The sequence below is a fragment of the Plecotus auritus genome (assembly GCF_963455305.1).
Source record: "Plecotus auritus genome assembly, chromosome: 6".
NCBI lineage: Eukaryota > Metazoa > Chordata > Mammalia > Chiroptera > Vespertilionidae > Plecotus > Plecotus auritus.
The window spans coordinates 58,912,002-58,934,285 of record NC_137773.1 but is presented as its reverse complement, the minus strand read 5'-3'; the positions used below and the strand labels follow the sequence as shown (position 1 = coordinate 58,934,285).

Sequence of the window (22,284 nt, the reverse complement as noted above, 5' to 3'; positions counted from 1 at the left end):
ATTGCTGAAACCAGCCAGGGCACCGCGTGACTGAAAAAATGGCCACAAAGGATTTCCCTCCCTCTGAGCATGGGTCCCTAATCTTCTCCCACACTTACTCTAGGCTTGGCTGTTTAACTTCAGTTGGCCAATAGGACACAGCAAATGTGAAGCAATCGGAGCCTTGAAAAGAGCTCAGACAGAGGCACTTGCCCTCTTCTAGCTGCTTTGGGGGAATCCTGAATCCACTGTCATGGGAAACCCAGGCTAGCCCACTGGAGGCTGAAAGGCACACAGCCAGGTCATCTGTTACCCCAGCTGACGCTGAGTCAACGAGCAGGCATGTGAGTGAGGCCACGCTGGACCATCAAACCCCCATGAGCCAAGCCAGGCCAGACCAGAAGACCCACGGAACTAACTGACAGCCCTAACTGTTGGAGGCATTTGTTTTTCAGAAAATGTTAAGTGATCGGTGCAATAATCCTACAGTCCGTGCAACCCACCTGGGCAATGTCCTTGATGGCAGACCATGATGCCGATGGCCAGACAGAAAGCTTTCCACCTGTAGAAACCGAACCCATGCCACGAGGACAAGGTCCCACCCACTTCGACGTCTTTCACTAAATGTTTGTGATTCCCAGCCCTCAACCGGCCATACCCCAATGTTCTGTTTACTTTTCTTGATCCATATTCTTGTGATGTGTGTCTTGACCCCTACGACTCTCAAAAGGAGATGCTGACACCTCTGTGTCACTCCTGTGTTCACAGTAGTGTCCGTAAAAACGGTCAACTCAGCTGAACATTGATCATTTCAAAAAGATAAAACTTTCAACTTTTCTGAATGTTTGAAATCTTTCATAAGGCGATGGTTGGGTGTGGTGATGAAACAAGCCTGTTTTTCACATACGGACCGAACACCACACTGTCAATACCATGACCTCAGAGGATATGTTGTGTTCACCATTTGATTCCTGACATTTAGAACAGCTCGTAGCACACAGCAGCTACTCACAAACAGTTGTAGAGTGAGCAACAGAAGAGATTAAAATGAAAGAGCACTCAAGAAAGCACAGAAGGAAATCAAATGTGCATCAAGAGGTAAACTTCTGCTTCAAAGTCACTTGAAGAAGGAGTCGGAACTGATCAAAAGAAGTGCTGAGGGCGAAGCCCCATGTCAAACCTGTGCACACGCCCTGCGGAGTAACAAGCGTGCCGTGCCCTCTGTGACACACTGTGACCCGCGTGTGCCCCCTCTGCTCCCAGGGGCATGGTTATCAAGGACTCAATCCCTTTGTCCCCAGGCCTATTTATGCTGAAAGTGTCTGTAATTCGACTCCCCTGAGTATTATGTGAGTGGATAAAATGAAAGTTCTCTGTTTCGATGAGAACTAGGTTGAATGCTTTGGAAAACGAGTGGTCAAAAAACTGTTCCCAAATTAAGTAGGAGAGACAACTATTAAAAATTGGAAAAAGGTTTTCCTAGAAGGATCCGATTGCTTCACAGGATCTTTAAATATCACTCCCCTTGAAAATAACTGGGAATGGAAACTGCATACACTGGACGATGGGTGTGGTTTACAGAGGAATGACCAGGAGAAGCTCATACACAGCAAAGGCCCTGGCCTCACATCAGAGGTGTGGTCAAGGGATATACATGAACAGGTTGTAGAATAAGATAAAAAGTGAAAGGCGGGTCTCTGTAAGTTTTAGCTGGCATTGTCACTGACCAGCTCTGCTTCTTGATCCAGGAAGAGGGTTTACAATTCAAACATTGTACTGACCTTCGGAACGGCGGGAATCCACAGAGAAGTATGTACGTGATCACGCCCGCTGCCCAAATGTCCACCTTCAGGCCGTAGCTAGGGAAACAAAGTGGGTGGAAGGGAGAGAAATAATGATATTACCGCCAGAACCCTCCACATTACCCGAGTACTTGCCTTTGTGAAAAAAAAAAAGGGGGGGGGGTTCAGTATCAAACTGTCCATTTCACGTAGAGGAATTCACTGCCCTTTGGACAAAGGCATCTGCTCCTCCCCCAGTCCTAAGTACAACCTTGGGGACACTGCCATGTTCCCCAAACCAGCCTGGGGACAAAAGTCCCGGCCATGGCCCAGGGCTCTTGGATGTAGAAGCACAAACTGAAGTTCCCAAGATCAGAGTCATGGTGCAGGTAAGCCGTCTCTCCCTCCCTCCACCTTCTCGGGAGTCACGTGAAAACACAGGAGGATGCCCAAAATATACCTTTCCTCACCAAAGGGCACTAACCCAACCACCAGGGGTCTCACCCGGTTTCAGCAATGATTTCTGGAGCCACGTAGGTTGGTGTGCCACAGACTGTGTACAAGGGGCCTTCCACCACGGTGGCCAGCCCGAAGTCGCCCAGTTTCAAAGACTTGGTTCCATCGGGATACTCGCACACCTGGAACAGAACCCAGCTGACTGTCAGACGTTGTTTTTGGCCTCAATGATTCCAAGAACAGGTGACCCTGTTTTCCACTTTTCAGTAGGAATGAGGTAGAAATGGCACAGATATACTGACCAATAAACTCAAAAGAAATCTCTGCTTGGTGATAGCAACACTATGATTTATCTTTGATGCTTTGAAGCCCGAATGTTGCTCTGGAGAGATTTTTGCATGATTGCGTGGAATTTGAAAAAGACATTTCCTACCTCTGCAAAAAAAAAAAGGGCCTTCCCTAGGAGTTTACTGAACACGTGCGCATTCTCACACAGCAGTGAGGGATGCTCACCTGACGTGGCTTGAGAGGCCTCTCAGCCTGGAAGGGGACCCCGGCCTGCACTGCGTGCTTCCCAGAACGAGGTACTCGAGAACCTCGGAAACGTGTTTATTAAGTGCCACGAAAGCACTAGTTCTCTAAGAGACATGCATGCTTCGTTTAGAAAGTAAAATTAGGACTTGTTCTCTGCAGAGTCGATGGTGAATATAAACATTACATGGGGGGGACCTTGGAAGTATAGACAGGAAATGAAGGTTGGAATCAGACAGCTTGAACATGAATAACCAAGCACTCCCCTCATTTTCTGCCTGTGTGACCTCCGAGAGTCACTCACCCTCTCTGAGCACGTTCCCTCTTCTGCGAAATGGGATGATACGGGATTGGTGTGAAGATACAATGAGAGCAAGCTCGGATCAGGGCTCTGTGAATGTTCCTTCCCTCGCCTAGAAGGTCTGGCTGGTTCGATCAGATAACCATGATACTGGAAAAGGTCCAACAATGTTGCTGAGATGTCAATGTTTTTGCTTAAATTGAAGCAACTTTTCTAGATAGCATTTCAGCAACGTGTACATTTCTTAACATCATTTATAACCTTTGATCCAGTAAACCTACTTCTAAGAACCAACCCTGAGGGAACAGAGATGGACCCTGAGGTTATATACCAGGGCATCAATCTCAGACTTATCTTTTAAAAAACTGGAAGCAACATAAGCATGGTACATCCCCGCAATAAAATATTATGTCGACACTAATAAGCACATTTCAAAAAGCATTAATCATATGGACACACCATATTACATAACATAAAAAGGAATATTCAACATTTTATATATGTGCGTAATATAACACACCAAAATGTTTAGTGTGTCTCTAGGTGTTAACATTGAGGATTACTTGAACTTCCTCCCTTTTACTTTTCAGTAGTTTCCAATGAACATGCATTGGTTCCATGATTAGGAAAAATTTTATATGTAGGCAGATTTTCCTTATGGGACCAAAGTCTGGAAGTTCATCTTAAATGGATGGATCTGGAAGCAATCCAGTGTGTTTGAGAGCATAATATAGGTTTGACTATAACCTTTAACGGGCTCTCTATTTGTCTCTTGGATATCCATTCTGAAAAGCCTGAATTTCAGACACTATCTGCAAAGACCTAATCTGGACTTGTATGACATTTTCCTCTATTTTTATACCCTCAGGTTTTACTATGAGCTAACCAGGTTTTCACCCAAATTACTACTTATGAGAGGAGGTGAAACATTTAGAAAATTATGTTTTTTCAAGATAAGCATGTTAACAACATCATCCATTAGTCTGATACTTAAAGAGGCGAGTGATTTATACAGCCTCAATAAAACACATCAAGGGCCTCGGGCGCCCCCATCTTAATGACCCCCAAATCTTTACAGGCATTTCATAAAGGGGGACCCTGACATGCCGTCTTTCTGTGGGATGTCCTCCTGAGTTTGAGAAGACAGTTTTTCACCCGGTTTGGATACCTGCCTCCACGCTGATGTCTGACACACACACCCAGCACACAACTTTAGGACGTTCAAGTTTCACAGGAGTAGCCGTGAGGCCTGGAGCCCCTCACAGACATTCATCATCCCCAGTCACCCCGACTCAGCAGGACCATAGTCAAAGCTCCTAATGGTTTAGCCTGAAGCAACAGAACCCAGGCTCAGTCCTGCTGCCGTCCTAGGCCGCCTGTCCATCCATTATGCCTAACGTAAACACAGGCGAGAACACGCGGGGAGAGGAAATTACAGCCAGAATTTATGACGCATTTACCAGAACCCAGACGTCAGGAAGAAATTCCCGAAGTAACAGCAGTGATAAGAACATTATAAGCAACATTATGATTCCAAACGCACGATGAGAGTTTAAAAAAAAACACAGTTTCATTAATGTCACTGTTATTTTGTTTTTATAACTTTAAAATACACTCATTAGCTACGTTTTTTGAAAAATAGTGTTTATTTTAGACATTCAATTTAGGGATGCCTAGGGGTCCTTACGGGTTGTTGTCAGACCCCCAGGAGTCCCAGAAGCCCCGTTTTTCACAGCCCCTATAAGGAGTTCCCAGTCAGTCAGAGGCGGGAGCAGAAATAGGAAGGGGCTGAACAGTCCATAACCGCCGAGTTATGTCTGAGCAAGTGGTGCTTCTTGGCCAAACATCAAAAGGGAAGCGTCATCAGGGGCAGACGAGCCTGAAATAATAATATTTTATCTGAGTCATCTCTCCCCAGGGCTAGACACAGAGGCAAGTGTGTGAAAGACAATGTGAGTACATTTCAAATCTCCGCTGGAGACTCTCTTCAGATAGGAAACATCTACCATCCGTCTATATGCACGCACATACGCATGCACACACACGTATGTCACTGCTTTAAGAGGCTGATTCGCACACACACGCACGGGGTCCGCATTACCAGTGTGAGCTGGAGGAGGCGAGTGCCCGGGCTCCAGGCGTTCTGTCTGGCAGAGCTCAAGTCTCCCCGGTCACCCGCATTCTCGCAGGACTCCAGAGATTTCTATATTCTCCCCGGACCGCTGTCACCACCCCGCAGGACCATTAGGAAGAGATCTGTTGCCTCCATTTCACAGATGAGGAAACTGAGGCACGGAGAACTCCCATGAGCAGTGGAGAGCCCAGTGCACATCATCCAACCAATACCACTGCCGTCCTAGGGCAGGCTGCTCTGAGGAGCCGCAGGCCTGGCAGAGCCCCCCACACACGCAGGGATTCGGGGTGCATTCAGACGGACCCGCTGTGCGCGCCGCAGCCCCGCGGCGTTCCTGTGCCCCGCCACGGGCTGCGACGCCTGTGAAAAGCGGCTCTCGGAATGCAAACATAAAAAATGTGAGGAATGCAGATCCCACATACGCAGCGAACGCCGCATGTTCTCTAAATAAAATGTCAACGGGATGATTTAGAAGGACTTCAAACGTGAGAAACCAGCCCTCTGCTCTCCCCGTCCCCGGAACTCCTGGAGAGCGGGATTTATCACGGCCGCACAGTTAACTCTGACAGGGCACCGCCGGCAGTAACTCACCCAGCAAGGGCCACCGCTGCGCTCCCTGACACCCGAAGGCAGGGTTTAAATTACGGCGCTGCTGCCAGAGAAGGGCATGCAAATCAGATGTCTGCTCTGGTCTTAAAAACGGAACTTGGTCCTGCGGCAGGAAGTGGCTGGCAGTCACTGTGTTTACTTTCAGCGCCACTGGCCGGTGCCCACCTGTGGGCAGAATCTAGACTCTGCTGAGGGGTCTGTTTGCTTGGGATTTCGAAGGCAGACACGTGTGTTCTTAGACATGCGCAGCCAGGGGTGCCGGGAGGCTGGCCCGGTGGCCCTTCTTCCCATTTCACACATTGGCTTCATCCAGACATGGGTTTTGTCATCTTTTTCTTCCTCCTCCCTTCTGGGTAGCTACACAGACGAGGAGCTTGATTCCGACGTCCCGGTGACATCCTGGGGCACGTTGCGTGAGACCTCATGCCCTGTTACAGCATCTTCCCCTGGTGCATAACACTCTTTCAGATTCTGAGACTGTACATGCATTAAAAATCGTGAGCGGAAAGGAGAAGGAGAGGCGAGCGTGGACTCAGGGAGCTGAGAAATGGACACGCAGGTCCACAGGAAGGTCACTAACGCCCCGGGCGGCCTCCTGCAGGGCCCAGAGCTGCAGTTGGGGCTGGCTCCACAGCAGCCAATGGTTCGCGGGGACCTGTGGCTCCTTTGTCCACAGGGAACGTCGATCACTGCAGCACTGGGGTGAAGGGGCACAGATGGCTGGGAGAGATCAAGGGGGTGGCCTCACTAACACCACAGCATCTGTGTCTGGCCACACTCGGGGACAGTCCTGTCACCTCTGCCGGCAAAGCCCCTAGGCAAACCCAGCCAGACGGCGGGGGAGCCTGGGCCTGCCAGACACGGCAAGGCCACCGTGGGCGAGACGCCTGTTTGGAGGAGAGCACACCATGTCCTCGCCTCCATCCTGAGGCCCAGTTACAATGCAGTCTCCGTTCCTCCAAGTTCCTAAAACTGAATCCACATTACATCTGATTTTACCGAGCAAGGATATTTCTTTCCCTAATAGGAACATACAGAAATAAAACGCAGTGCCCTCCCGGCAGAAATCAGTCAGAAAAAAGTCACACACTTTCAAATGGACGTTCAGAAGTCATCAAATGGTATTACCCAAAGGGGAAACACACTGTGGATGGGCAGGAAGTCCCCAGCATGGCCTCAACGCCTGTCCATCCATGCATTCCTTCCAGCGATTATCTGCGTGGTGCCAGCACGACTCGGGCTGTAAAGATGCGTGCCCCAGCGCCAGCAGCTAGCTAGCCGAGTGACCGTCAGCCCATCTCCAAACATTTCCTGCACATCCACTGTTCAAGGCCCGGGGATGCTAGGGTAACTGAGACACAAACCTTGCCCCCACTGGTGCTTACGATCTAGAATAGGAGACAGACGAGTAGAGGATAAGATCGGCGCACCATGGCTAGTGCAGCAAAGACCAGAGGTGGCCACCACTGACTCTGCCCAGGGCTGAGGCCAAAGAAGTCATGCCTTTGGCTCAGTCTCACAAGATCGGTGTGTCTGTCACACTGCTGGGAGATAGGGCAGCGCAGAGACCAGTATGGACATAAGCAGATGAGGTATAATGCTATTGATAAAGTCAGTTTTAACTAACTACAGGGTATGGGGAAGTCTTCGTTGAGATTAACATGATCTAGAACACTCAGGTAACCTCACCTCCCAAAGAGTAATGATGATAACAGCTCAGCCCTGAAAGGTCGAACTAGATAAACCACCTGTCTTGTGTGTGTGCATGCACAACTCCCCAATCAGCCTCTCTAAAATTCCTCTACAATGTAGACACAAGGATGGGCCCCATCAGCCAGCTTTGCTTAGTCAGTCAAGCCCTCAGGAAGGTGTGTTAAAGGTGGCTTGAAGGTTACTGCCACCTGATGAGCTGGTAACTGAAAGGAGGCTGGAAAGGTAAATTGGGACCAGATTAAGGAGCACTTAGAGCCCAGCCATTGTGGCTCAGTGGTTGAGCATGGACCTATGAACCAGGAGATCACAGTTCAATTCCCAGTTAGGGCGCATGCCCGGGTTGTGGGCTCAATTGCCAGTAGGGGGCGTGCAGGACGTAGCCAATCAATGATTTGCTCTCATCACTGATGTTTCTCTCTCTCTCCCTCTCTGAAATCAATAAAAAACATACATACTACTATATATTTTTTTTTAAAAAGCACCTTGAGTGCCACAGTACACAGTTCTTCTGTGGAACAATGGGGCAAATGAGACTTTTCAGCAAGAAAAATTAGCATCTCTGGGTCTCAATTTCTGTATCTGTGAAGCTGAGATGAATGGACTAAATGTCCAAAGTTCTGTCCAGCTCATAAAGAAACCCTCATGTTCTCATTCTGTCTCCCATGTATTCTTCAGACTATTTTGCCTGAAAAGAATTTCCATGCTCACCTTTCTTCAGTCAGTACCATCAACAAAACGGAAGTGAAAGCACATTTTCTAACGTCTGGTAAACAATACATGCAGAAATGCAGTTCAGTTGAAGAAATTCATTAATATTTGGCAGTGACTGACTTGCGTCAGACTGATTTTCGAAATTTAAACTCTCAGTCCCTTATTGCAGGACTGGTCACAGACTCTCAAATGTCACTGTTTGTATGTGATTATGGCCATTTTAAAGGAAGAGAGACATGAGGTGGGACAGAAAAAGCAGAGGTGGCGTACCAAGAGGTTCTCCGGCTTGATGTCCCTGTGCACAATGCTGAGGCTGTGCAGGTACCTGAGGGCGTTGGCCAGGTTGTACACCATGGCACTGCCATCCCGCTCGGTGTACTTGGTTGAAGAGGTAATTGCATCAAAGAGGTCTCCACCCTGAAGGACACGAAAGAACATATCAAAATATCAACAGTGGCAATCCCATGAAGGTAACAAAGGTGGTCATGGGCCTGGAGTCGATTTTTTTAAATGCTACTAAAATGGATGATTGCGAATAAAGCTTCAAGGTAGCAAAACACGTTTCTGATTAGGTCCTTGAAGAATACGGTTAAGTCTTGGGATTTGGCGCCAGGGAAACCTCTTGAGAGCTCTCCCCCTCTTACCTTGACCAATTCCATCACCAGGAAGAGCTCGGTGGCCGTTTCCATCTCCTCTACCAGCATGATGATGTTTGGGTGTTTCACTTGGCGCAGGATGGACACTTCATTCTCAATCAGGTGCTCCTGTCAAACAGAGGGGCGGGGGGAGGTGACCAGATGGCCAGGACCCCTGCCCTGTCTGTACCCTGAAGGACATCCGTCTGTAGGGCTGGTGCTCAGGGAAGGAGCTCCCTCGGTACAGAGACACCCAACCCTGGCCTCGCTAGTTCCCACAGGGACAGGTCAGGGTGACATCTCAGGGTCACTAACCAAAAGAGCAGGCACCCTTCAAAACAGCCCTCCGCAGGGCTCAGTGGGGCTGCCCTGGCACATACAACAGACAGCCTTCCTGTCTCTTCATGGCCTCCAACACCTCAGGGGGCTGTGACGCTATGAACGTGCAGGCACACGGCACTGTGCTTGTACTTCAGCTGGAGCCACGTTTTAATCCCCGTTTCCCGGGAAACGACGACTGCACATAAAAGGGAACAGCATGCTTGTGGCACAGAACGTGGGCATTAACATTTCGTTCACCAGAGGATGTTCCTGATGACCTAGTATTTCAGAAACCAGGGTATATACGTGCTATGGGGACCGTGATTCTGATTTTAACCCTCCTCACTTCTCTGAAAAAACCACCCGATTGTCAGTCCTGGTGAGTCATGTATTGGGATCTGCACTGCAGCAACAACTTTACTCACAGCATGAAGGAGTTATTCTCCACACGCAACTAGGAGTCATGAACAACTGCTGCTCTATTTTATCAGGAGACATGAAACCCTCAACAATGTCACACCCGACGGTCCTCATGAACTGCAATAATGAATTATTTTTTAAAATATATTTTATTGATTTTTTACAGAGAGGAAGGGAGAGGGATAGAGAGTTAGAAACACCGATAAGAGAGAAACATCGATCAGCTGCCTCCTGCACACTCCCCACTGGGGATGTGCCCACAACCAAGGTACACGCCCTTGACCGGAATTGAACCTGGGACCCTTCAGTCCGCAGGCCAACGCTCTATCCACTGAGCCAAACCGGTTAGGGCAATAACAAATTATTTTGAATTTGGGGTACACTCTGTAAAATTAACAAGCTGCCCTCTGACACATTCTCTAGACACCATTTGCTACCTAAACACACACATATGTGTATATCCGTGTGGGTGTGTCCCTTACACTGTCCCTTGTGCCTCTGCTATCATGAATTCCAGAACTAAATTTAGTGTTCCACGGCAGTGGGGACACAGTTATCTTATCTCTAGTTCAGGATACTGTTTATGGTTCCTCTCTTATCTTCATGCACCCGTGTGAGCGTGTGTTTTCGCCGTAAGCCATCTCAAATGCTTTTCTGACAACAGCTGGAAGTATAAATGAGAACAATAAGAAACACGCAGAGAAAGTCTGCTGCAGGCGCCGGCACAGGGTGGGCTGTGTTTCTTGAGTGTGGGATGCCCTATGCTTGTTCAGGTCAACACTGGCCAACGACGGTGCAAACGCTAACCGGAGGCAGGGGAGAGAAAAGAACCAATGCTGACCATGAATCCAGTCACTGTTGGTCCAGCGCTGTGCAGGGTGCTTGTGCAACACCACCACCCTTTATCCTTTAGGACAGTGCTTTGAGGCAGAGTGCAAACCCCAGGTTCCTGACATCCAAGCCCCCACTTTCTATGCTCCACAACATCACCTTTCCAAGGAGATGGCTTTGGTAAACGTCAGGTTGGAATTTTTTAAAAGGAAATGATAGCTGCGCAGCTGTACACATTTAATTCCTCGAAAAGACAGGAACGAGAGGTCGCATCATAGTGAACTGGGTGGCCAGGCGGACCCACACCAGGCTTGGAGCAGGAAGGAAAACCTGGGCCCTTAGTGAGCAGGGCTGGGAGGGCCGCATCCGTGCCCAGCACTGGGAGCAGAGCGAGCTGTACTTTCCTGAACACAAAGGGGAGAAAATGAATCCATTCCACGCTCTGTGAAGCCGGGGCAGCTGTCGCTACCACTGTAGTAAAAGAGGCATTTTTTAAAAAATGCTAAATGGATATATCACTTCAGTTCTACCTCCTCCCCATTTCTTTTTTTAAAATATATTTTATTGATTTTTTACAGAGAGGAAGGGAGAGGGTAGAGAGTCAGAACCATCAATGAGAGAGAAACATTGATCAGCTGCCTCCTGCACACCTCCCTACTGGGGATGTGCCCGCAACCAAGGTACATGCCCTTGACTGGAATCGAACTTGGGACCCTGCAGGCCGATGCTCTATCCACCAAGCCAAACCGGTTAGGGCCCTCCTCCCCATTTCCACCAAAGTCGGAAGAGTCTGTAAATTGACCTCTGTTTGTGATGCTAATTTAGAGTCATGTATGTAAAATGATCCCCATCACCAGGACCCAGGAACTCTCTCAAACTGGAATTGAAATAAGATGTCTACCACCTAAGGAGACTGCACCTCCCCAAAGTTGTCTTTTCCCATAAAGGCGTGACAGAAAGGCTTCTGGGCCGTCAGGGAGAACTTTCCCCTGGACGGCCGGCAGTGCTGCATTTCAAACAGTGCAGCAATATTTTCTCTGCCGCATTTGTTATCTCAGATCACTGTGTCCTACTTGACAGCGGGCTGGTATTCTAAGCACAGAGCAAATGCTGTTGCTGGGATGTGGGAACTGTTAGCCTTTGTTCCCAGCCCCTGACTGCGCCTGTGGGTTGTCTATGAATCCACTTTTAAGCAAATCACCGACAGCAGCAAAAAAAAAAAAAGCAATGCATGAAAATCTCTACAAATGTTATCTTCCCATTTCTCATGCAACCCATAACTTATCTTCACTTCTAATGCCTAAAAACACTCTCTAGATTTCATTTTCCAGGAAAAGATTTCTAAATACAATAGGAACACCACTTTTGCCTTGAACTGCACTGAACTAAACATTGTTCGACCATCTACCATTATTTATGCTAAGTGATTCATGGTTCCGACTCCGAATAATTTACATATGAATCATTTCCTGGCAGTGTGCCCTGGTTCTGTGTGAGTAAATGACAAGGAAACTGCTAACTTGGCAAAGGATACCGCCTTATCTCTGGCTGTGGTGCTTTTGAACATACAAAAGAGACAGAGATAGAGATAGAAAGACAAAAGGAGGAGGAGGAGCAGGAGGAGCAGGAGGGAAGAAGGGAGGGAGGGAGATTAGGGAATAAACAACTCTCCCAAACCAAACTAATCATCCTGTCTCCACACTTCCCAGCCCCATAAAACACAGTCCTTTCCTCCAGTGCCCAGTCTCATTGAAGGAACCTGGCTGCCCAGAGCAGACAGGAATCCCCCCTCCCCCAACCCTCCCTCCCTCACCCTCCAGTACAGCTCCTGCATCACCAGGTCTACCTTCTCCATAGCCACTGGATCCATCCACTCCCTTCCATCCCCAGTGCCATCTCTCAGAGAGACCTCTAGGGCGTTTGCACAGGTACTTTCTCCACCTGGAACGTTCTTTCCCCACATCTTGGTGAAGTCCTGTTTATTCCTCAAGACCAGCTTAGATCTCCCCTCCTCTACACAGCCTCCCCTGCTGAGTGAGGTATGCCTCTTAGCTGCTCTCAGGGCCCTCTGTGCTGCTTCCCGGCACAGCCCCTATTGGCTGACCTGGCGACTTTTGTTTATCTTGCTCTCCAGTAACCGGCCCAGCGAGTCCTGAAGTGCTTGAGTGAGTGAGGAAACACAGTGCACATGGCTCTTGACGGGCACTGCCTTCACAGCTGGTATCGCTGTGCCCTCTGAGTATCGCTGAGGAGGATGCAGTCAGAGAGATGTTTAAATCACCGTCTGTGATTTCTGTGGTGGAGCTATGTAGTGGTTGAATAATGGTCACCCAAAGAGAACAAGTCCCTGGAACTTGTAAATGGTGCCTTATTTGGGGGGGGGGTGCGAAGGGGGGCAGAGAAGGGCTCACAGATGTGATTACGGTTTCTGCAAGAGATCGCTCTGGATTAGCTGGGTGCCCTCACAGCTGGCCTTAGGAGATAAGAGGCAGAGGGAGGTTTCCCACCCAGAAGAGGAAAAATGAACACGCAGGAGAGAGCGTGAGGTGAAGATGGAGGCCGAGGTGGGAGTGATGTGGCCAGAAGCCAAGGACCACCATCCGCCACCAGAAGCCATTCGGTCAGAAGCGAGGAGCGGGTTCTCCCCAGGGCCTCCCAAGCTGTGAGAGAATAAATTCCTGTTGTGGTAAGCCACCGAGTTTGTGGTAATTTATTCCAACGTCCTTAGGAAACGACTACAACATTCATTTGGATTTATGTCCTGTCTGGGCTCATAACACGTGGATAATGAATGCAAGGCTGTGGGAAGAGAAGGAAGGACCACTTCTAAGTAGCATAACAGAAAGCTCAGAGCTTCAGACACTGTGGGAATTCAATAAATATTCATTTAGAATGAGTATTATTTAGCATATTAGACATGCAAGAATTCTAAAATTTACAAACACCACAGCCTTCTCAACAGCCTCCATAAATCTGGCCCCAAAGCTGATCTTGCAATACTCTCCTGTCCTCTGTGCGTGGGGCCTTTGCTCAGCCTGCGGCCACAGGCAGCAGTTCCTTCCATTGCTTCCTGCTGAAAGCCTGCCTGCTGCTGGGAGCCCAGCACAAAGGCTTCCTGCGCTATGGAGTCTTCTCCGATCGCTTATTTCTCTCTCATGTGCTTCCCCACAAACTCTCCAGTTTGCAGAACTGGTACTCACTTATACGCTAAAATACCCTGCGTGTAGCACAGTATCTAGCACATGTCACATTTTAGGTAAACTTACCGAATAATGCTCATGTGTATTGCAGACAAGCAAACCGAAAAGCAGAGAGGTTAAGAATTTCCCCCCCCCCCCCCGGGTTCTTATTACACGAACAATGGAATAAATTTAACTTGGAGAGGGAGCATGATAGATTGGCCAACGTATAGGCTGAGTAGCCAACTAGCCCAAAATCCCCACCCCTGCTCTGCCTCTGCTATCTAACCTGGAACTCTGTCGCCTTTTATGTAAAACTGGTGCATCTGCCAGCATCATTAAAGCAGGAAGGCTAACCTGTTAGTTTGAAAGGAGGGTCAAGTCTCAGACTTCTCACACCTTTTGTGTGTTTGTGGGTTTTATTTTGAAATATGCATCTCCTAGAGAAGAGATTAAAATGTAACATTTTAATCTTTATTGTTGACCGTATTACATATGTCCCCACTTACCTCCACTGACCTCTTCTAGTATATTTTTTTGATAGTGAGGACCCAGATCAAAACAATGTACTGTTTTAGGATTAAGGTTTCTGAAAAATGGCAGGGGGTGGGGGTGGGGGGGGCAGAAAAGCTTACAAGAGTTTCCTGCACTAGTTTCAAAGTTTTATTCCTGTTATGGACTTGGCAAATCCCCACTTCAATGCCTTCAGCACAAGAATCATCTTACTGAGGTTTCTGTTTCTTTTACAAAGCAGTTATGTATACTGTACCTTTCCACAACATTTGGCTTTGTCTATAATCTTCAGGGCAAACTCCTTTCCGGTGGCCCTGTGGAATAATCAGAGGAAGGCCTTTTAAAGCCGTAAGTCATAGATAAGATAGCACCATCCCCCCCCATTTCCTCCACAGCACAGACCCAGGGAGGAAAGACTGCTTCCTCTGCTCATCAGAGACCCTGCGGCCTGGGGTCCGGGAGAAAGGTACCCCCAAAGGAAAAGAAAAAAATCCGAAGCCACACTGCCCATCTCCTTTTTTACATATTATGATGAAATAATTTACATAATAAAAGTACCTCAATCCTGCTGTATCAGACATGGACAAAACACTGTTTTTTCCCAATAAAATCTCAAGATAGTTCTCTTAGAAGACAGAATAAAATTAGGAAAAATGATTCAAAGTAGCTGAAAACTTCCTATTGCCAATATGTCTTCACATTAATCTGTGAGTCCATCATTCAAACCTGAAAAGTCCCCAGACTTTCAATATCTATTTCTCAGCTCCAACTCCATCTGGGGCCATCTTCGCCACACCTCTCGATGCCCGCTTCTGGCACCAGAGAGATCATGTACGTGGACGCATGACTCTTGTTATTTAACATTTAATCACCTTTCCCATATTTTAATCTGAACCTGCCAAAAAATACCTTTGCATATAGGAAAACAGTTCAACAACGAACGTTTCAGTAGTTCTGGAACATAGCAGTTCTGACCAGTGGTCACACTACCCTCCAGTGAGGCCACCTTGGAAAAATAACTTTTATTTAAGTTGCTTCCCTATAACATAAACCAAACGCTGCCTCGGATTTCTGACGGGTCCTCAGAAGTCCCGTTTTCGGTGCTTCACTTGTTGCCGGGGTCGCACTCTGTGAAGCAGACAGAGCTAAGGAGAAGGCTGAGAGGACAGGGCGAGGGGCACTACCACAAGGGGGTGCAGCAGAATGGACAAGCAGTGGTTGCCAGAGCTTCCTGGAAACTCCCCACACAGAGCAAAAATGCTACTGGGAACAGGCAGGGAAGCAGCAGGCACATAAACACAGGGACTAACCGGAGTCTTTTCCGGTTTTGATTTTGTTTTCGAAAGGCCTGCAACTTGAAAGAATGCATTTCTCACCACTTGAGAAGTCAGGACCTTAAAATAAAGCCGGACCAACAAAAATATAATTCTAATACAGGCAACAGTCTAAACACTGTTCTTCAGTGGAGTCAGAGCTCAAGCATCCTGAACTGCTGGTATATGCAGCTGAGTATTAACTGAGAGGGTCACTATGGGGATTCAATGAGTTACACCACTGAGAACCGTGCCTGGTACAGGTAAACGCGACACGGGATTTTTAAAGAATACATCTTATTCTTTCCCAGTGTTCTCTGGCTCGTGGATGAGACATGATATAGTGCTCAATCCAAAATCAAAGCAGGTGTATACTCTATCGGCATACATGTTTTTTTCCCTGACAAACTGCTTGTGGGCATGCAAAACAGCTGGTGCCAAAGTTAGGCTCTTGCATAAAACCTTGTGTTCACTCCGGTAAGAATAAACCCCAAGGAGAAATGGATGTGTAGGTGGAAAAATGATTATCCTCACCATCCACTCACCTGTCCATGCACTCTTTGACTACCGCAAAATTGCCGTCACCAATAACCTTTCCAATTCTATACTTCTCAAGGAGAGTCGAAGATTCAATGCACCTGTTTCCATTCACGCCTAGGAAAGAGGATAAATGCAAAGCTGGAAGAACACACCAACATTTCATGTTGATTCCTAAATACTTGTCAAACAATAAATTGCAATGCATTTATTTCTAAATCTATGGTAAAACTATAAGGAAAGTCTCTGAGCATATTGTCTGAATAGAATACCTGAAACACAGATTTTCTTTTGACTTGACTGGTTGGAATCAGAAACCAATATAATCAATAAAGATAACAAATATCTGAAATACCAGCTAAAATAAGCGATTAGCTTTGTGTAACAAAGAAGTCTAACTAAAACTTCAAACTTTTTTGTCACATTTGAGAAAGAAGAAGGGGATGTTGGGATTTAACCTTAGAAATTGTCACAAGATTTCTCTTCAAGATTTTCTAGTAAAGAAAACTCTAGCCAGCTAGGAGTTAAAGCTAATAACCGGCTCAAAGAAAGACAAATACCATATGGTCTCACTTATACGTGGAATCTAATGAACAAAATAAACTGACAAACAAAATAGAAACAGAGGTATGGATACATGGAACAGACTGACAGCTGTCAGAGGGGAGGGGCTAGGGGAGACTAGATGAAAGAAGGTGAAGGGACTAGCAAAAAAAAAAAAAAAAAATCAAACCACCATATATAAATAACACATAGACACAGTCAACAGTGTGGAGATGGTCAGAGGGAAAGGGGGTGGAGGGTAGGTGGGCAAAGGAGCAGAAAATGGGGACAGAAAGAGACTTTGCTTGGGGAGATGGGTACACAATACGGTATACAGATGATGTTTTACTGAGTTGTACACACTTGAAACCTGTATGGTTTTTTGAACCAAAGTCACCCTAATAAATTCCATTTATATATATACTAGAGGCCCAACACACAAAAATTCGTGCAAGAGTAGGCCTTCCTTCCCCTGGTTGCCAGCACCGCTTCCCTCCGGCACCCAGGATACAGGCTTCCTCCTCCAGCCGCCCGAAGGACCTGGGACCCGGGCTGGCTTCCCTCCAGCCCCGGCTTCATCAGGAAGGACGTCCGGAATGATGTCCTGAATGACGTCCGGTCTAATTAGCATATTACCCTTTTATTATTATAGATTATTATAGAAGATATTAAAGCTAATTCCTGGCTCAAAGTCTTCTCAAAAAGGTGGTGACAGTGGGTGGTGGGGACAGGAGGAAGAAGTGGTTAAGATGAACTACTTTTTACAATGTATCTCCAATACCCAGGACATTGCAAACATCACCTAAAGAAACTCTTTTGTTAACTAATTGAGAGAAAGAAAAGTCTACATTTAGGACTTGTGAGCAGGTTGCCACTAAGGAAAAATAAAGAAAGCTCAAGTCTAAACTGTGAGATTGGACTAGCTTAACAACTCACTAAGACCAAATTGGTGACATGAACACCTCCCTGCTTAGGAAGATAATTGAGCACATGTGGATTTGGGGTGGCCACCAAGTTCACACGGATGACTCCCTTATAAACATAACCATCAGATTGAGAACTACCTTCGGGACTCAGGCAACGATCAAGTTCAGGCCCACCATTTATGTTGGAAGAAGACCTGCCATGTGCAGAAACCTGCTGAGAGAGGAGAGTGACCATTATTTATCAGGAAAACCTGACACATCTTTAGCTCGCTAGTCCTTAGTTAACAGAAAATGCTTACAGAATGTAAAATACAGGCACAGAGAAACAGAGGAGGCACTGCCTTTCTTTTCCTCACACCTCTCTCCCTATACACACCACATTAATGCATTTTATCCTTAGAGACAATATTTTCTATTAGGATTAGACATCAGGAAAATTGACAGCGTGTTACTCTTTGATATTGTGTTACTTTTGACAATGCAATAAAATAAAGATTTCTATGGCATCGAAGCTCTATGGGGTACTTACGAGTGGCAAAAGAAGGCTTCGAACTACAGATTATTCCAAGTCAGCAATGAATCCCCAGATCTCACAGCCGCCCTGAGGCTGACCCCAGGGAGTCCCTGCTAAAGGCAAGCCCTTCTGAGAACCCAGCCCCATGCTCCTGACTGCACCACCTTTAGGACCCAGCGTGCAGCCCTGGCTCAACCCTCGTCTTTACCAACCCTGAGGTAGCAGGAATCTCTCCTGAGCACCGTGAGGATTTTCATTACTAGGATCCAGAGGGAAATGAAATATAAAACTAACAAAAAACTGAAGCTCCCATTCTAACACAGAAATATCTCTAGTTCTTAGTTACATTGAAAAACTCATGTTATGATGATTATTCATATTAAGTTTATTATTCTGTAGGCTTATGGAATTTTTTTTTTAAACCTCAAGGGCTCTTACGCTTTTGAACTAAAACTTTTCCCTTTGATCTTTAATTTTCTCCTCCTCCTCTTCTTCTTCTTCTTCTTCTTCTTCTTCCTCTTCCTCTTCCTCTTCCTCTTCCTCTTCCTCTTCCTCTTCCTCTTCCTCTTCCTCTTCTTCTTCTCTCTCTCTCTCTCTCTCTCTCTCTCTCTCTCTCTCTCTCTCTCTCTCTATTATTCCTTTCAGGAGCTTAGAGGTTCAAAGGACCTACGAAATCTTGAGAAAGCATCGTCAACATTTTTTTTTGTCTTGGTATGCTTCCACACTTGCATCTGTGCCCACACAATCCAACTATCCTGGTAGCTTCTGGCCCATCTTCATGACTGCATCCCCCATAGGCAGCACCATGTCTGGCACCCACGGCACTTAACTCACGCTTGCTCCACAAAAGCGTCAAGGACACAGGCCCACGGCAGGGACCGCCCTTCCCAGAGTGCCCACTGGTTGGAGTCACTGGGTCTATTCTCCTCTGAGTGAGGTGAACTTCACCGGAGCTGGGTTTGGTTCAAACCCCACGAAAGCCCAACACTTATAAAACATCTCTTCAGACAGGACCATCCACAAGTTCTTCTGGAATAAAAGACGAGGCTTGAGAATTAGAGACAGGCAACACCAGGGCTGTTTCCTCAGACCCCAGGTAACCGCACCTGCGTGGACAATAGAACCGGCAGCATCATGTCCTGTGAGGAACCCCGAGGCCACGGGAAAGGAACGTGGGATACACCAAACAAGCCAACATCCTGTGTGGCAAACACCCCTCGCCAGGGGTCTGTTTTCTTCCCTCTGCCCTGGCAAGCACCTGTGCAGGTGCGTGGGTGTGTGTGGGGGTCCCTTTCTGAGGGGCAAAGGCTGCACTAAACACCTGACTCCTCAGAAGTCAATCATGTTGCTTCCTCACAATACAAGGTCAACAAGGAAAGGTTTTAAAAATTGAGCATTTGCATTTGTTTTGTTGTTTTATGTTTTACTAGTGGCCTGGTGCACGAAATTCATGCACATTAAAAGGGGGACCCAGAGTCAAGTCTCTGCCCACCCACATGCGCCTCAAAATCACGTGAGACCCAGACCCGGCTGCCCCTTCCCATTGGGCGAGATCCAGACCTGGCCAGTCCCACCCTTGTCAAGCCCTGCTGGGCAGGGGGCGTAGCCTCAGGTCGCTTGGCCCGGCGCCAGGACGGGGGATGTGGCCTGAGGTCTTCCGTCAAGCCCCGCCAGGCGGGGGGGCGCAGGCTCAGGTCCCCCAGCCTGGCACCAGCAGGGGGGCGCAACCTCAGGTCCCCCATCAAGCCCCGCTGGGCAGGGGTCGTGGCCTCAGGTCCCCCGGCCTGACGCCACGGCAGGGGGCAAGGCCTGAGGTCCCCTGTCAAGCCCTGCCAGGTGGAGGGCGTGGCCTGAGGTCCCCTGTGAAGCCCTGCGGGTGGGGTGCAGCCTGAGATCCCCTGTCAAGCCCTGCTGGGTGGGGGGCATGGCCTGAGGTCCCCTATCAAGCCCCATGAGGGCTGGGGGAAGGCCTCAGGTCTCTGCTGATTGCTCCTTAAGGCTCCTTAAGGGAACTTGGCCTCAACTGTGGGTGCAGACATCTTTGTGATGAAGTGATGGTCAATTAGCATATTCCCTCTTTATTAGATAGGATGCCACTGCAATACTAGGCGGCTTCTAAATAGGCAGGAGTCTAAACCAGGATGTTAAACCAAGGCCCAGAGTGGGGATGTAAACTGGTGGGAAAGGAAAACCACCACTCCCCACTGTTCTGTCCCCGCAGCTCCCACCTCGTCCCTGTCCACCTCATGCTTCTCTCGGCAGCTCATCAGCGGTCCCCTTCGTCTCCCCCCGTCCACACACTGTTGCCAGAGAAACTTCCACAGGACAGTTCTGGAATCAGCCCCAGGATCCAAAAATCTCAGTGGGTCTTTGTTACCAACAGAATAACCCCCAGATCTTCAGTGTAGCTTTCAGGTCATGATGTCCCCATACCTGCCTGAACAATTTGTTCCCACTACCTTTCCCCCTCTACATTTAATACTTAGATTAACTCAGATCATCTTTTTGTTGAAAAGTTACTTAACCTTTCCAAGTCTTATCCTTTGCTCTGAATATAGGGACAGTAGCAGCACCTAGCTCAAAGATCTGCTAAAGAATTAAAATTAGCTCACACAGGTAAAATCATTTAGCACAGCCACTATCATGGAACACTAACTCAGCACCAGTTACTAGCGTCTTTCCTTAAAACGTCTATCCCACACGGAACCTCAAAGTGCGTGACTGTGGACTGCTTTTAAGTTGTTGAATGTGCAATGGCTAGAAGACAACTTCTGCTAATGATTCATTCCAAGTCTGTTCCTCCTCCCATCCAACCCTTCCAAGTCTGAAAACTGTCAAGGGAAAGAGAGATCCAAATTAAATTCCTATCAGCCAAATTCTTAATGGAATCAAGACGAGGGAAGTGTCCTCTTTTTGAAAGTTGGGTCTCAGAAGATGGCTGCTTGCCTAGATTGCAGTGCTGAAGGAGGACTGTCAGCGCCCAGGAAAAGCAGTGAGCACTGACCAGCTGACCTGCGTGTCTAAACCTCACCGCCCAGACAGGGCAGCCCCAGCCTCAGGCCACAGCTGGCTGGTCAGGCCTGGGCCCTGGGTAGGAACTGCCCCCCTCCCAACCCTCAGAGCCAGAGGGAAGTGTGCAGTGTGCAGGCCCATCGCCCCTGCGGAGGTCCTGAGCCCCACCTGCCTCTGTGCCAGGCCTGCTTGCTTACTTTTCCTGGAAACAGGTAACTCCTCAAATAAGCCCCTTTCTTGAGCCAAACTGAGTAAGCTTTAGTTCACTGCAAGCTGATGTCTTCTTTCGGACTCAAGGGCTTTCTAAGAAGGAAGTCTTACAGGGGCTAAAATGCAGGCATTTTTACCTCTTTGTACGTTTTCCCATGGATGGGTGACCCCCTCGGAGTGTTTAATGAGTGTCTGTGCCCCACTGTGACTTACCCCATGTTTACTTGGATTAGACCCCACGCCCACCTGTCCTGATTCCCTGGACAGCCCAACAGAGACCAACCTGGGGATTTGGGGGCAGCAAAGAGCAGAGACAGACAAAGAGATGGAGCAGGTGGCAGAAGCTGGTTTTCTGGCGACTAAACGAGGGTGGCAACAGGGCTGAAGGCGTGTGCCTCTGAGGAGGGGGTGGCCTCACGGAGAGGGCGAGGGTGAAGGGTCAAATGAAAGCCAGCTTCCATGTGTACCTGACAAAGGTCTCATGAAATCCCCGGGAAATGCAGCTTTCTCAGCCCAGAATGGCAAAAAGAACATTTTTCAAAATTCTCAAATGGAATGATGGTTTTTTTAAAGCATTTAAAAAAATAGAGTTAACTGGAGTGATATGTAATTACTTATCCAAATATGTTCCTTTAATAAGAAATAAAGCTTTCATGAAGAAAAGGACAACACGAAAAACTAAGGGGAATCCCCTTATTCCAGCCCCACTGACGACAGTGACAGGACTAGACACAGGGCGGTTCTCCTCTCCTCCCTCAGCAACGAGCTGTGCGGGGCTTTTAGAGGCGACACCGGTGAAGGGACACGCTCGGTGCTGCCCAGAAGCTTGCCATCTTGTGAAGAGGCTCCTGTGTGCACCTCAACCCGTCCACACGACCTCGACATCCAGGCTGCGGCTCCTGCGGCTCCGAGGGCCTGGGAGCTGGCGAAAAGCCCCTGTGCTCAGGCTAAGATCTGCACTCCCAATGCTTATTCTCACAGCTAGTGATTAAGTTCACTTGACCTCCCAGGCATGGAGCTCGGTGACCCAGGGTCCGAGAAAAGCCGGCTGTTCACCACGATCTCCGGACAGATCCCGGGTGCACGCAGAGCTTGTCTATTGGGAGCTCTGGAGC

At 48.0% G+C, this 22,284-nt stretch overlaps 1 protein-coding gene across 4 annotated transcripts in view; it reads right to left on the bottom strand.

Annotated features, from left to right (window-relative positions):
- The window catches only part of DCLK2 (doublecortin like kinase 2), a 139,551-nt gene that overhangs the window by 12,168 nt on the left and 105,099 nt on the right, over positions 1 to 22,284 (bottom strand). For 2 of the 4 annotated variants that reach the window (XM_080671784.1, XM_080671782.1), the window contains 7 exons: positions 17,572 to 17,647; positions 15,973 to 16,081; positions 14,371 to 14,428; positions 8,860 to 8,979; positions 8,486 to 8,632; positions 2,265 to 2,398; positions 1,761 to 1,838 (listed from right to left, as the gene is read on the bottom strand). In XM_080671784.1, coding sequence (XP_080527910.1) covers positions 1,761 to 1,838; positions 2,265 to 2,398; positions 8,486 to 8,632; positions 8,860 to 8,979; positions 14,371 to 14,428; positions 15,973 to 16,081; positions 17,572 to 17,647 — 722 coding nt within the window. The remainder of the gene's footprint in view (positions 1 to 1,760; positions 1,839 to 2,264; positions 2,399 to 8,485; positions 8,633 to 8,859; positions 8,980 to 14,370; positions 14,429 to 15,972; positions 16,082 to 17,571; positions 17,648 to 22,284) is intronic. The other 2 variants (XM_080671783.1, XM_080671785.1) reach the window with 1 other exon arrangement.